Source organism: Sminthopsis crassicaudata, chromosome 2, assembly GCF_048593235.1.
Source record: "Sminthopsis crassicaudata isolate SCR6 chromosome 2, ASM4859323v1, whole genome shotgun sequence".
Taxonomy (NCBI): Eukaryota; Metazoa; Chordata; class Mammalia; order Dasyuromorphia; family Dasyuridae; genus Sminthopsis; species Sminthopsis crassicaudata.
This window is the reverse complement of record NC_133618.1, coordinates 453,091,488-453,107,492: the sequence shown is the minus strand read 5'-3', so window position 1 is coordinate 453,107,492 and position 16,005 is coordinate 453,091,488. Positions and strand designations below refer to the sequence as shown.

The 16,005-nt window shown below is 43.5% G+C and overlaps 2 protein-coding genes across 5 annotated transcripts in view; one reads left to right on the top strand and one right to left on the bottom strand.

The window, feature by feature from the left end:
* FAM110A (family with sequence similarity 110 member A) overlaps positions 1-4,800 on the bottom strand; it is a 58,040-nt gene extending 53,240 nt beyond the window's left edge. For all 3 annotated transcript variants that reach the window (XM_074292869.1, XM_074292871.1, XM_074292868.1), the window contains exon 1: positions 4,628-4,800. The gene's annotated coding sequence lies outside the window, so the exon portion shown is untranslated. The remainder of the gene's footprint in view (positions 1-4,627) is intronic.
* A 232-nt stretch (positions 4,801-5,032) lies between these two features.
* On the top strand, positions 5,033-15,204 carry SLC52A3 (solute carrier family 52 member 3). Of its 2 annotated transcripts, XM_074292864.1 has the most exons (5): positions 5,033-5,229; positions 6,917-7,102; positions 11,259-12,360; positions 14,175-14,298; positions 14,577-15,204. In XM_074292864.1, exons 3-5 carry the CDS (start codon positions 11,306-11,308, stop codon positions 14,787-14,789), a joined length of 1,392 nt encoding a protein of 463 aa, XP_074148965.1. In that variant the 5' UTR covers positions 5,033-5,229; positions 6,917-7,102; positions 11,259-11,305; the 3' UTR covers positions 14,790-15,204. The 2 variants fall into 2 exon arrangements, with proteins under 2 accessions (XP_074148965.1, XP_074148966.1); XM_074292865.1 differs by lacking the exon at positions 6,917-7,102.
* The last annotated feature ends 801 nt before the right edge of the window (positions 15,205-16,005 follow it).

Genomic DNA, 16,005 nt, shown 5'->3' with positions numbered 1-16,005 from the left:
AAATAATGGTTTCCTAGTGATATAATGATTGGTGATACTCAGTGTGGTGCATATAAGCTAGAAGCTCTCAGGGCCAGAAAGGACAAGCACATTAGAAGCTCTCGGAAGCTGAGACATAGTCATTCCATTGTCCACCTCTGTGGTGGCTGGAGGCTGAAGCACAAACCTTTGGATTCAGAGATTGAGACAAGCAGACTGAAGGCTGGAGCACAAACCCTTGCTTGGACTCAGAAAGATTCATCCCATCTCACACCACCTCCTCCTTTGCTTCTCCACAGAAACCAAGACTTCGCAAGGCCTCCAGAAAACTAGCCGAGCCCCAAGTGAAAGAGAAAGGACTTTGAAGGAGTCAATAAAGGATTGACTATTACACCCCTCCCCGAGACAGTAAGTAGCCCAATATATGTTAAACATGGTAGAAATATATGTTAAATCCAATATGTGCATACATATTTATACAATTATCTTGCTGAACAAGAAAAATCAAATCAAATCAGAAAAAATATGAGAAGCAGAATAAAATGCAAGCAAACAACAAAAAAAAAGAGTGAAAATGCTATGTTGTGAACCAAACTCAGTTCCCAGTCTTCTCTTTGGGTGTAGATGGCTGTCTTCATCACTAAACAATTGGAACTGAAGACCGGAGCTTTAAAAAGTCCAAGGTCTCCAACTGCATATAGGGCCATCTCCAGTATTTCCAATCTACATTTTGCCATGAGACTGGGGCTGATGATTTTGCACAACTGCCTCACTTAAATCCAATTTGATTGCAAATTAAGACCTCTTCCTGCTAATGTCTTTTTTAAACAGTTCTGAAACAAAGGATGATCAACAATCTATAAGTAGTACTAGCTGCCTCCCTGAAGGACCCAATAGATCAGATCCAATTGGGTAGTGCTGGCTCCTTTTCTTCTTCCTCCATTTCCTCTGTCCACAAAGAGAAACATACTCTTATATGTGAGTGCTCTATCTAAAGGAATGTAAATTGTGATTGCTTATGTTTTTGTATTATTTGTATTATATTTATGTTTATGTATTTTAGAGCTTGGGGCTCTAGATTTTTTTTCCCCTCTACTTATTCATTTCATTATTGTATTTTTTTTAATTGAGGACAATTAACTCATCTTTGATTATTTTCATTTATGATTTTTTTGAAATATGGCTCTGAAAAAAAAACACAGGATTTCTTAACACTAATATGTTCTTAAATGGCTTTAAATTCAAATCACCCTTGCTTCTCACTGATTGACCAACAACAGACTCCAGTCCAAGTCTTCCTTGGTCATTGCTTGGATTTTGATGGCTCTGAGTGAATATAAGTAACTGTACCACATTTTAATTACTGAATGAGTGTACCTTCAGTCCTGGAAAGATTTTAACTAAGCCAAGGTCTCCCACTGCATACAGAGCCATCTCCAGTCATCTTGATCTGTATCTGGCCACTAGTCACAGATGAATCCTCTGAAGGAAAAAGTAAAGCTGGTGACTTTGCCCAGTTCTGCCAAACTTAAATCCAAATCACTTAGAAGTCATCACCCTCCTGATGTCATTGGTTCTCTTTAAGAAGGAAGGACAAACAATAGACATGATCTTTCCTAAGTTTTTTTTTTTTGGGGGGGGGTTAATAATATATTTAGTATTTCGGTAACATTTCCAGTTAGAATGTATTGTAGAATGTAGAGGAGCATCTTAAGTTCTACCAGATTGCTTTCTAGTTTTCCCAACAGTTTTTATCAAATGGACAGCTTTTCACCTCTCCTCAGCAAGTTTTGTTTTTCACTTTATTAAATACTTCGTTGAGTTCTTTTGTTTCTGAATTTTCCTATGTTTAGAGTGTTCTGTTGATCTGTCTCTTTATTTTTTTAACTCATGACTGCCACTTAATAATGTACTTTGAGACCTGGAAGTGCTAATGCCATTCTCCCTTCACTATTCTTTTCATCATTTCCTTTGTCAAATCAATGTGGGTTTTGTTTCCCCTTAGGAATCCATTACATTTATTTTAGAAGTTCATGGGGCACTATGGATAAAGCACTGTGCCTGGAGTCAAGGAGATAAAAAAGGTTCAGTCTCACCTCAAATACTTCCTAGCTGTGTGGCCCTGGGCAAGGCACTCAATCTTTGTTTGCCTCCATTGCTTCAACTGTAAAATGAGGACTATCATAGCACCTACCTTATAGGATTATGAGGATCAAGTACTAAATACAGTAGGTATTTAATAAATGCTTGTTCTCTTCCCTTACCCCAGTGTGGTCTCCAAGTAGAGTTATGAGTCCTTTTAGTCTATGATCTCACAGGTATAAGGAACATTCAAATCCTACCAATCAATGTAAATTTGTGCTCCTGCAATTATTCAATAATTAAGCCAATTTGTGTTTATCTACAGCCTCTATGAGTTAGAAATAGAATTTAAATCCAGGATTCCAGGATTTAAATCCAGGATATCCTCTACAAGGTGAGCATTAAATAAATGATTGTTCACTGATGTCAGCCAGTAGTGGCTATATCATCATTTTATTCGACATGGCCAGTTACTCTAGTCAACTGAGAACTCCAAGGCTATGACCTGGAACCTGTTATCAAGGACTATATCATCTTCTGATAGGTGCTGTGGAGAATACAAAGAAATATAGACAATGGTCTTTGTCCTCAAAGAATTTGCAGTCTTGGGGGATGAGGATCTTGACTTAGACTAGTAAACAATAAGACAAGACCATATGGAACAAAATGAAGTTTTAGTCTCTTATGGAAAGAGCATTAGAATGTTTAGAAGAATTGCACATGTTTAACTTATATTGGATTACTTGATGTTTGGAGGAGAGGAGGTAGGTAGGAAGAGAGAAAAATATGAAACAAGGTTTTGCAAAGGGGAATGATGAAAATTGTTTTGCATGAATTTTGAAAAATAAAAAACCTATAAAAAAAGAAAGAGGATTAGTGACTCTGGAGTTATGATTTTTGACTGCCACAAGACATTAATGATTCAGGTTGTACTTGAAAATCATAAAAATCCCTCTGATTACTGTGTGACTTTGGGAAAGTCACTCACATAATTACTCTGGGCCTCAGTTTATATAACTGTCAAAAAGGGACTGAATAATTTTTCACACCTCATCCCACTCTAACAACCTGTGTTCTAGGTTCCCTCCCTTTCAGCTCTTATAGTCTATCACCACTGAAGTAACACTTGATGAGCATCTATAATCTTTTTTTTTTCTCTTTTTTTATTTTATTTTAATCGTTTTTATTTACCAGATATATGCATGGGTAATTTTACAACATTGACAATTGCCAAACCTTTTGTTCTAATTTTCTCCCTCCTTCTCCCCTCCCCCCAGATGGCAGGTTGACCAATACATATTAAATATGTTAAAGTGTAAATTAAATACAATATATGTATACATGTCCAAACAGTTATTTTGCTGTACAAAAAGAATCGAACTTTGAGTATACAATTAGCCTATGAAGGAAATCCAAAACGCAGGAGGACAAAATTAGACGGTTTGGGAATTCTGTGTAGTGGTTCATAGTCATAGTTGCTGGGTGTAGCTGGTTCAGTTCATTACTGCTCTATTGGAACTGATTTGGTTCATCTCTTTGTTGAAAATGGCCACATCCGTCAGAATTGCTCATCATATAGTATTGTTGTTGAAGTATACAACGATCTCCTGGTCCTACTCATTTCACGCAGCATCAGTTTAAGAGCATCTATAATCTTCATATTCTAATTGAGGAAACTGAGTCTGAGAGAGTTTAGGTGATTTATCATACAAGTAATTAGCAGTTCAAGACACAAGTCTAGGTAGTCTGGTTATATTTCTACTAAGGTCTCTCCCAGCTCTGACATACTCAATTCTAGGATCCGTTCCAATTCTGATCATCAAAGCCCTTTTCTGGAGAATGGACAGTTTCCCTCATGCTTCAGAGAGGGCAAATGTAGGGGAGAATGCTACCCTTCCTGATGAACTTTTGTCAGGAGCTGGAGCCAGAGATACACTGGGGTACAGTGTTTAAGATAATCACAAGCTCAATTTCCTTGCTCAAGCCCTGATACCCAAGGGTCAATCATAGAACATAAGAGACAAAAAGGAACTTAGAAAATATAGTTTATCAGAGCTAGAAAGATCCTTATAAGCTATCTAGATCAACATTTCATTTCATTTTATATATAGGGAAACTAAGGCTCAGAGGAAAGGACTTTTCAAAGTCACAGAGAAAATGAGATAGAGTTAGGACCAGAATCCAGATTACCTTAGACCCCAGCTCATTTTATTTTTCTGATCCCACTCATAATCATCTTTAAATTCTGACTCCCAACTAACCATCCCTAGCCAGGAGGTCACATTCCTAGAAGTCTATTCTAACCAGAATCCCTTTAGTCCCTGGGAGAGGCAAAGAAGGGAAAGGGGTGGAGGGTAGATTAGAGGGAAGGCTATCACCTGAGTATTAGCCAAGGGTATCAGGTGACCCTGGAATTCTCAGTTCAATTTCCTTGGGTCCCCAAGCAAGTAACAGGGGACAAGTTAATGCTTAGCTGCCAGTTTTCCCCTCCTGAAAGGAGATCAGGAATCTGCTATTCAGGTTACCCAGGGTGGAGGAAGCACTGAGTAAAAGGAGAGACCCATACCTGGAGAGATGGAGAAGGTGCCCTAGCGTCTACTGCAAGGAGACAGAGGCAGACAGAGACAGAAGTTTCCCGGTGCTTTTTCGTCCACTTCCAAGTAGTTAAGATGGGATAAGGAAGCTTTTGGTGGACTTCCCGTACCTTCCTCTAGCTCCAGACCTTGGTAGGAACAGGAAGGACAAGGTCTCGACAGGCGCCTTGTTCCAGGCTTCTTTTTCTCCTCCCCAGTAGATCTGGCAAGGTGACAGGGGCACTCCCCCAACTCCTTCACGTCCCCCAGCTTCTCCCTCCCCTCATCTCCACCCATTGGAGTGGGAAGGGGGATGAGGGAAAGGGAAAGGGGAGGAACAGGGGAAGCTAGGGGAGGGGGTTAAGACAGAGGGACCCAGAGAATGGTTTATGAATCCCTCCCCTGCTGGGGCGTGCTGGAACTGACCTTGCTCAGATGTCTGGCATCTGTTCATGTGAGAACTAGGGCACTACGTCCCTGGACTGCCCCCAGGAGCCCGGTAGGGAAGCAAGACTCCCAAGTCAGGGCAGAGTGATCTGGACCAGGGCCAGTACTCACAACTCTTCCCTAGTCCTCCTGACACAGGCTGCTCCAGGTAAATATGCTTGGGAATCAGGGCTCTTGGGAACGAACAAACTAAGAGGAATAGGGGGAGCTGGGAAGACTATATTGGGAGAGTTGAAAAAGAGGCTTGGCCAACAAGAGCTCCTGCTGCCTGGGTGGTAGAAGAGCATGTAGGCTGACCTACAGACTGAACACACCTCTGGTTTTATGGACTTACAGGACCAAAATCTGGAAGGGACCAGAGATCATTTAGTCTAACATTGTTAAATCTCCCCATTAAATATTAAGCTCTTTGAGATCAGGGACTTTTTACCTCTCTCTGTCCTCAGCTTTTAGCACATAGTACCTGGCACATAGAAGGTGCTTAATATTTATTGGCTGACTTACAGAACCAACAGAGGGAAAGAACATGGGAAAACAAAACTGATCTGATTGAAAAACTTCATGCCGTAGTTTTTGCAGAAGCCTAACTCTTGTATCATGGCTAATAATGGATCAATAGGTATTTATTAAGAGCCTTTGGAGGAGTATGGGGAGCTCCATGGGATTCACTGAGGACTTATCTTCCAGAGCAGTCTTTCCTTTGGGAGATGAACACTTTGCAGAATTTTACCCTTCCCCTACTTTAAGATTCCTAGGTCCTTTACCCTGCTTTTCCTCATCTTACCCCTACACCTTAGCCATTTAAAAAATCTATTCCTTTATAAATGGAAGAAGCAGCTATAGCATCATGAAAAGAGCATGGTGGCATTTGGATTAAGGAGACCTGGATTTGATTCCCTGCTGTATCATTTATTAGCTGTGTGATAGGTTAATAAGTTAATTCCTCTTTTACACCCTGAAGTTTTTTCTGTCTCAGTAAAATGAGGATAATAGTTCAACCCTCCTTACTTATAGGGAAGTTGCAAGAATGAGTAAGAAATCCTCTTTCAAGGGGTCTATAAAATGGAAAGCACCAATAGATATGGCAGCTAGTATGAAGTGCTTAACTCTAATAAAAAGTGACCTAGATTTGGAGTCAGAAGGTGTATTTCTATTTAACAGTAATGTGACTTTAAGCAAGTCATTTCTTTCTGTCCCAGTTATTCCTTAGTCATCTTTTCAGTTATGTCTAACTCTTCCATGACCTTATTTGGAGGTTTTTTGGCAAAGGTAATGGAGAGGTTTCCCATTTCCTTTTCCAGCTCTTCTTACAGATGAGGAAACAGATAAACAGGGTTAAATGACTGGCCTAGGGTCAAACAGCTAGTCAGTATCTGTGGTTAAAAATGGACTCAAGAAGATGACAGGCATTCTATCCACTAAACCCTCAGCTGCTTTCTGAAAATTAGAGGTTGAATTTGATGCTTTCTCTTTATGCTATAAGGTACTTTTCAGCTCAAGCATTCTGTGTTTCTGATTGTGTCCCAATCTAACCATTCAGATGATTTCATTCCTTTCTGATAGGACTTTCCACTTTAGTCAAAATCGCTCATACTAATCTTCTATGCTGTTCCTTCCATATATAATGTTCTTCATTCTGGCTGTGTGATTCTGCCAACTTATAGAAATCATCCAGCAAATATATAGAGCTGGAAGGGACCCTAAAGGCCAAATAGCAAAACCCCCTCATTTTGCTGATGAGGCAACCAAGGCTAAGAAAGAAAAAATGATATGTTTAAGATTTTGAGGTAAGGAATATCCCAAACAGGATTTGAAATAAAATCTTCTTTCTCCAGAACCAGTGCATTTTCTACCACACCTCAATAATGATGAGACCAAGATGCACATCCAAAGACTAAACAGGCATTCCACCTTGAATGCTATAGTTTGACAACTTGTGAATACAGTTTGACTGGGAAGACAAACAATTAAAACTATTCAAGACAGCATGTGCTCCAGTGTTTGATTGCATGGGACAGACTGTAAGTATCCACATAATTCAGAAAAGTTAGTGATAACTGTGGACTTGAGAATCCCTGTCTGGAACTCAAAAGATCATAGATGCTGAACTGGAAAAAAACAGATGGCACTAATCCAGTCTCTTCATTTTACAGATGGAAAAACTGGATTGAGAAAGGTTAATTTATCCAAGATCCATCAAATCATAAAATAGCACATCTGAGGTCTGCTCCCAGCTCTGTTTACTATGTCCCTTTTCAAATAAGGAGACTGGACTAGAGGGTCTAAAACCCTTCCAGTCCTGATATTGTAGATATTTGTAACTATTCCAGAAAGATTTTCTGAGGGGATAAAACCAGACTCTGAGACTGAAGGATAACCAAGGAGTGGAGAGGTAAAAATGGAGATACTGAGCAGTCCAAGTTGTGGAGAACATGTGTGAGTCCATGACCCAGGACAAAATGAGTCTGATATGTGGGATCTGACTAAACCTTAATGAGAAGTTATGGGGCACAATGATGGATGGTTAGAATGAGGCATAATTTGTAGAATCTTAGACTTAACAAGTCTAGTAACTAAAAAGATACTTAGAACTTATGAATTCCAGGAGAGAATGAAGAGAATGGGAATTGGAAAGGGACACTTGAAAATAGACTATTAGCCAAAAAGAACACTTATGTAAATATTCTAATTAGGCAAATGGAATAACATGTCATACATGATATCCAAGAAATGTGGTAGAATTGAAAACTTTCCTTATTCCTATACTAAGAACTAACACTAGTTCCATTATAACAAACCAACAAAAATAATATTTGGAAGAAATGGACCTTTGCAGGAAAGGTATACCTACCAGGCTTGGGTTGGGGGTAGGTAAAGTATTTCAGGGGAGATGGGGAAAAGAAATTGAGGAATCAGAAAAACAAAATTAGCTAGGGGAGGGAATAAAGGGGAGAAATTGGATTACAAGCTAAAAAGAATTTGAGAGGCAGTCACTCAGGGAAAGAGTGTTAGACATGAAATCACAGGGCCTGTGTTCAAACCCAGTTCTGCTACTAATCCCCTATGTGACTTTAGGCAAAATCAACTCCCTAATCTGGTCTCAATTTCTTCTGTTAAATGTATTTCAAGAACTCTACAGTTCACTGAACTCTAAATTCTATGAGCCCTTGAGGCTCTAAATCTAAGCCTTTCCCTAGGAAGAGTGCCAGTAAGAGGCAGGAAAGAATCAAGGAGTAGCCTAAAGAAAATTCCCTTTCTTTCAGGAAGTCCTCCTGAAAATCTAGAAAACTAATCCAGTCAGTTCTGACTCATGAAAAGATCAGGCAATTAAAGCTACTGAGAGCCTCACCCATTTTAGTGTCAATGTTTGCCTAATTTATAACATCTAATATGCAGGAAAGATTTCCTTTGTTCCCATAGAAGATTGGCTGAGTACCTACCTGCCTGCCTGTCATCTGTTCAGCCTCAGTGTCCCAGCTCTTTGGAGGATGGGGAAAGTCTATTTTTCAAATCCATGACTGTATTGAGAAATGACCATACAGTGGGGAGAGCAGATCAAAAGATCTGAAATCAAATTCTCTCTCTGTAACTTACTAAATTGTTTTCTAGGTAAAATGAAGACACCAGAGCAGTGAATCCTTTAGGTCCCTTTTAGCTCTAAGGCATGTTACTGCAATTATATAGCATTCTGGTAAAACCAGAATTAGGACTTCCAAAAGTCCTGTCTAGCTCTGAAGCTAGGATTCTACTTAGCCTTGTTGCACTATTTAGATGGCTCTACATCTAAGCAGAGCTGAGAGAATCCTAAAAAGTACTAAATCCATCCTTCCTTCTTTTAAAGATGAAGAAACTAAGGCATAAAGAGGTTAGTGATTTAACAGGCTTTCATAGCTACTTTCTAAGGCAAGAACTTGAACCTAGGCCATCTTTCTGGTAACAAATCCAGTATCCTATCCACTATTCTGTGCGGTAATCACAGCACAGTTTATCAATTGATAAACACTTTCCTCCCACCTCAGCTCTTCCAATCGCCTGCAAACTCAGTTTATCTCATAGTCAAATTTCAAAGCATGGAATAACCTGTGAAATAGCTGACTTAGCAGTTCCTGGAGAAACATGTAACCTCTCTTCCTACTCCCACTAACACAGCTCCTAATGCTAACAGAGTAGAGAAATCCAACAGTGACTCAGAATTCTTTCATCTTCTAGGTTTCTCCAAAACCAGGAGTGGAGGGACTGAGAGCTATTCCTTCTCTCCTCTTCCAATCTCCCTCCCACCACAATTCTCATTATATCATGCTAAAGAATTAAGAAGTTGGCAGGAGGATTCCCAGGACAAAATTGATGCTTTTGATGGCAGGAGGATTCCCAGGACAAAATTGATGCTTTTGAATATAAAATATACCCAGCCTTGGGAAAGAGTGAGTTAGCACAAGCTCCCAGCCCTCCAAAGAATAGCCTAACCTGGGTTAGGGTCACTGCTGTAGGGACTGAGGTTGAATGAACAAAGACTGTCTCACTCCTAATTCAATCCAATAAACTTTTTCTTAAGTATCTACTATGTGCCAAGCACTTAGCACTGGGCTAAGTGCTGGGAACACAATAACAAGAAAGTATTTTTTTAAGACTGCCCCAACCAGTAACCCAGGTTCACTAAAGCCAATCACATGCCCATCAACTTCACTCCTGCTAAACAAGATCACTCCAGCCCAATTCAGAAGACCTTCCTTCTTTTTCCATTTCCTTTTCTGTAGAATTGGGTTGTAAGAGGTGCCATGCCATAGTGGGTATGGGACAAATCTTGGAGCCAGGAAAGCTTAAGCTTTCACATATTAGCAATGTAATCACAAGAAGGTCACTTAATTTCTCAACTCACAAGGAAATTCTAAGCTGGTTAAGTTACAGATGAGTTGCTTATCTACAATAGTGGAAGGAGTTTCCACTCCCTAAATCATAAGTCCTGAACAAAAACACAAAATGTGTTTAATTCCTGATCTGCCTCTTCCTGCTTCTGAAAGTGCTTAGAAAAGTATTATTTTCTGCAAATAAAGTAGTTTCCAATCTGCTCTCAAGCCAGCCTCCCTCCTAGAGTTCTGGCTTGTCTGGGAGGGAAACATAGGAGCTAAAGGCAGATGCCTGTGTATAGGGTGGGAGATGTGGGGGAAGAGGAGATGGGACATGTGAACTTCTGCCTAAAGCTAAGGGCATAACCACATAATCATGAACATCCAGTCCTGCTAAACACCAAATCCTGTGTTTCACACTTACACACACCCATTCATTTTCTCCTTTTGGATGCACTCTGCATCTCTCTTACTCTATTTCTCACTTCCTCTCCCTACCTTTCTTCCTCTGTGACTCTTTCTCATCCTATCTCTCATTCACTCTTCTCTCTCCCCCATCTACTCTGTTTCTTCTGCACAATTCTCTCTTTCTGCTGATCCCTCATTCTCTCCTCTCTCTCTCATTCAGGTCCTCTGGCTCTTTCTCACTCAATGCCTCTCCATTGTTCACTCTATATTTATATCTCCTTTGGTTCTCCTTGGACATTCAGGAAACAAGGTCCTCTCAGGCGAATTCCCCAAACAAAACCTCTACTTCAAACCAAAATGCACTACTGGCAACCTGCCCTCTCCACGCCCACCCAAACTCTTCACTCACATACACCCAAGTGGTTGCTTTATTTCTTCACTACAACTAGAAGTTTGTATCTCCATGTTTAAGCTGCCCTCCTCCTGCTTCCTCTTTAATATCCTTTCTAGTTTCTCCTTGTCCATACTCCTCCCACTTCCCTGACCTCTCAGGAGTAGAAATCCACTGTCAGTCAGGTTTCCCCGACATCTGTCTCCTGGCCAGTGGTCCAACCTCTTCCCATCTCTGAGACTCTGTTTAAAAAAGAGTTCCAACTTAGGTTGAAGGTTCCTCCTAGTTCTTATGCTACTTTCTAACTCTGACATATATGATTCTATGCTGTTCACACCTTTTCACCTGCTCTTACTAAGCCTTGTGAGGAGGTTAGGGAAGAAGGGAGAGAGAAGAGGAGAGAATTTATGTCAGTGATGGAGGAACAATGTATGGTGATATTTCCCCTTGATGTTGGCTTTTAAAATGTGGGAGCAAGGTACAAAAGTTCTGTGGGTAAATACTGCAAATTAAACAATTTCCTTTTTACTTCAGTAGGGGAGAACTTAGACAAACCTGGAAATCCCCAGCAAAGAGACCCCATGGCTCTGCTCACCCACCTATTGGTATGCATCTTTGGCTCTGGCTCCTGGGTGGCCATCAACGGACTCTGGGTAGAGTTGCCTCTGCTGGTAGAAAAACTACCTGAGGGTTGGTACCTTCCCTCTTACCTCACGATCATCATCCAGCTAGCCAATGTGGGACCTCTCCTCATCACTCTGCTCCACCGGTTCCGGCCTGGCTGCCTCCCTGAGGTCCCCATCATCTATGCAGTGCTGGCTGTGGGCACGATTGCCTGCCTCCTCTTCGCTTTCCTGTGGGAGAAGACATCGGTGGTGGCTGGTGCTCCCCATAGCACAGCTTTCCTGGTCCTTACCTTCTTCCTGGCTCTGGTGGACTGCACCTCTTCTGTCACTTTCCTGCCCTTCATGGCCCGCCTGCCAGCCCGGTACCTAACCTCCTTCTTTGTTGGGGAAGGCCTGAGTGGTCTCCTCCCTGCTCTGGTGGCTCTGGCCCAAGGCTCAGGGCTCAACACCTGTGCCCAAGTCACCAATAGCTCTATAACCACTGAGCCACCTAATAGCACTAAAGCATCTTTCATCCTTGAGTCACTGAACATCACTGTGAACCCTGATCTCACCACCAGCACCCCTCAGCCAGAGACCTGTTACCTGCCAGCCAACTTCTCCCCCTTTGTCTTTTTTCTCCTGCTGACAGTCATGATGGCCAGCTGCCTGGCTGCCTTCTTCGGACTGACTCGTCTCCCTAAGCAGTGGGAACTCTCTACTGAGGATCTCCTGGTCAGTCAGGTGACTCTCAAATCCTTCCAGCTTCAGGAAACTGGCAGCAGCAACAGAGACAGCTGCCCATCTGTAGTCCTGCCTGAAGAGAAGCAGGTCATCATCCGGCCGCAGGCCCAATTAGCCTTCATCTACTTTTTGGTGGTCTTTGTGAATGCCCTCACCAATGGAATCCTCCCCTCTGTCCAGACTTACTCTTGCATGCCCTATGGTTCTATGGCCTATCACCTGTCTGCAGCACTTAGTGCCATGGCCAATCCTCTCTCCTGCCTCCTGGCTATGTGCCTATCCAGTAGGTGAGTGACCCTGGCTCTCCATGGGAGGGATGGGGAATAGAGTAGGAAAGAGTTAGGAATAGGGAAAGGAGAAGTAACAAGGAGCAGCCTCCCGAGAGGCAGAATGATGGAGTACAAAAAAATTTGACTAGGAAGTAAAGACCTCAGGGTCCTAATGCCAGCTTTGCCATTAACTTGGGCAAATCATACTCCCTCTCTTGGCCCCAAATTTCTTTTCCTCTAAACTAAGCAAAATTAAAGAATGGATGTATAACTGGATGAGACCCGAGTCCATCTAGTCCAGAGGTTCTTAACTTGGATTCTGTAGACTTGGTTTTTTAAAAATATTTGCACTTTCTTGCATAGTGTAAAACACATTATTCTGAGAAAGGATCCATAAGCTTTATAAGATTGTCAAAGGATTCTATGATACAAAAATCATTAAAAACTGGTGACCTAATCCAACCTTTCTTTTTGCAGATAAGGAAATTGAAGCCTAGGGATGTTAAGTAAATTATGCAGTTTAAATATTGATTGATTGATTGATCTATTTATATTATAAACATGGTTTACAATATGAGAATTAAAGATAAGATAAACTAAAGAGAAAGAAAACACAGATAACTAAAAGGATCTAAATGGAAAAGTTTCTTGACTGTATAAAGGCAGACTTGAACTTGGAAGGAAGCTAAGTATTGTTAAACATTGTTTTTGTCCTTCAGTCAGTCCTTTCATTCAAGGCTAACTCTTCCTGACTCCGCTTGGGATTTTTGAGGTACAGAAGGGGTTTGCCATTTCCTTCCTCAACTCATTTTATAGCTGAGGAAACTGAGGCAAAAAGAGTTAAGTGCTTTGCCCAAGGCCACACAGCTAGGAAGTATCTGGAATAAATTAGAACTTGGATCTTCCTGCTTATTCTTAGGTGAAGAGGTACTGTCAAGAAACGGGATTTGAATCTGGATTCTCTGTCTCTGGCGCCAGTGAATGCTCTTTCCCCTGCACGCCACCAATCTTTCAGATTTTGTCCACTGGACAAATATTCTATGTTCTAAGGTTCCCTTTCAGATCATATTCGGTGAATTTCTGCTCCTGGGTTAGATGTCTTAGTTTGTGGCAAGTCACCTCTTAAGTCACCTTACATTAGTTACTTCCAGCCATGAAAAGGACGGTTAGAAGCAGGGAAAGGGGCAGGGAGGAACTGAGCTCCTGGACTTGTTTGGATTCTAGGTCTCCACTGAAGGCCGCCTCTCCCCTTGAATATACGAAGGTTGGCAGATTCTGCATCGACTGTATAAACTGAATATCCCTCGTGTGCAGAGCCCAGCTTTAGTATTTACAGGCTTTGGGAAAACAGGAACATGGGGAACACTGTTCCTTTCCTCCAAGACATCATGGACTCTTGGCTGAGACAGTGTGGGCAGACGGAAAAAGAACATTTATAGTGTTAACAGAAGCAAGTCCAAATGAATGTCATAAATCGGAGCTTGGAGGGACCTTAGAGAATAGACAGGGATTGAGTGGGAACCAACTCCGTGCCAGGATCAGGTTCAAGGGCGGTTCTCTATCTGCTGTGTTCTTGTCCGAGGTTCCTTTAGTCATAATCACAGATCAGGAGACTGAGGCCTAAGTAGGGACATTTCCCCAAGTGTTACAGAAGTAGCAGAGACACTGATCGTTCCTCCTGGATGCCACATTCTTCCGTGGCTGCGGCAGGGGGGCAGGCCCGCTGGGTAAGGCTTCCCCTAGAAGTTCACTCTGGAGATATGGATGTATACGGGAGGGAAGGGAAAGGTACTCTCGCTTCTTCACAAGAGAACCTTGTGCTTCCTCCCCAGATCTCTCTCATGGCTGGGGGTCGTCACGGTGGTGGGCACTGGCTTCGGAGCCTACAACATGGCCACGGCCGTCCTGAGTCCCTGCCCCCCGCTGAAGGGCTCCGCATGGGGAGAAGCCCTCATTGTGAGTACTCTTGCCCCTCCCGCCCCATCCCCCCTCTCCTTCCCCAACCGCCCCATCCTCCCCTCTCCCCTCCCGCCCCATCCCCCCCCTCCGCCTCTGTTCTGCCGCAGGTCCCTCGGGACCAGAGTAAAGTATCGGACCCTGGGGGTGGGGAGTCACCTCGGGGACCCTCCCATTGGTGCTGAAGGGAAACAGCTGCTTGGGCTCCGTTACAGCCTCCGAGAGCACTTTTTGATCCTGTCTCAGGTGAAGGAAAATGTCTCTCTTTGTGCCTTCAGGTTCTCTCTTGGGTGCTTTTCACGGGGACCCTGAGCTACGTGAAGGTGATGACTGGGGTGCTGCTACGTGACCTAAGTCACAGCGCCCTCGTGTGGTGTGGCGCGGCGGAACAGCTGGGCTCTGCATTTGGGGCGATACTCATGTTTCCTCTCGTCAACGTGTGGCACTTTTTTAAGTCCGCCGATGGAAGCGGCCAGCTGTGTCCCAGCTGAAGGCGCGCACGAGACAGCTTCTCCACTGGCCAGGGCCGCCTAAGCCGTCCCGCCCGAGCGTCCCTCGGACACCGGCTCGGACAGCCCCGCCCTGCTCTCCCCGTCCGTCCCCGGCAGCGCCGAGGCCTCCCGGACCTGGGCCACCAGCCGTCCGGTCTCCGCGTCACAGATTCCACGTGGCCGGTGCTCTCAGAGGCCGCGGTCCTCGGCTCGGGCGCGCTCCGCTCTGCGGGGGAGGAGGCGGGCTCGGGAGCCAGGCTCTCCGGAACCCTACGGCCCGGGCTTCACCGAGGCAAGCCTGTGACGGGCCTTCCCGGGACTCAGGCCCCACAGCGTCCTCCGCCTTTGTGGTTCAGATGGACAAATGTGTCACTTCTGAGATCAATAAAGTCCGTTTTCTACTTATTTAATACAACTATTAGCCATTAAATGCCTGCTCTGTTACACGGTGCGCTGGGGGTAAAAAAGGGAGTGCAAAAACCACGTCAACTTCCCACCCCTCCGGCCGACGCTCTAACGCGGGACTCGCGCGCGGCCCACTGAAATAAGAACAGCTGGTAGCTGAGCATGCTGGGAGAAACTTCCCGTGGGCCGCGACACCGGGGCAGCGTTAAAAGAAGCGAAAGATGCTAAAGGCGGGGAGGAGGAGAGAGCGCGCTCCGGCCTGGAAACGGCTCGTGGAGATCCCCAGATACACGAGAGGGAGCCGACGTGTAACAGGCAGCACATAGATCCACCCCACGCACACAACAACGTAAACAGGGGGAAAAAATAAGCAAGGGGGGGAGGGAGGGGAGAGAAACAATGTCACAGAAGTCAAGATCCTGGAGCAGACCAAAAAGAACGAGAACGAGGCACAGGCGGAGAGGCTGACCTTGGCGAGGTGAAAGGTCACTTCTACCAAGAACTAAAGCAGAGAGGGAAGTGGGGCAGATGAGGGTGAATGAGGTAGAGAACAAAAAGGGGGTGTTCCCGATAAATGACCTCTTGATAAAGTAAGTCCCCTGCTGAGAGGACCAGAGGCGAATGAGTAACTTAAATGACTTAGCCAAAGTCACACAATATGTGCCCAAGATAAGTAAAATTTTCCCTCGGGTCTTTGAGACTTCAGTTCCGGCATTTGCTTCATAATTAATCGATTGCCTTATAATTAGCATTTGCACAATATTTTAATATTTCAAAGCACCTTAAATGTCATTTCTCATTTGATCCTTAC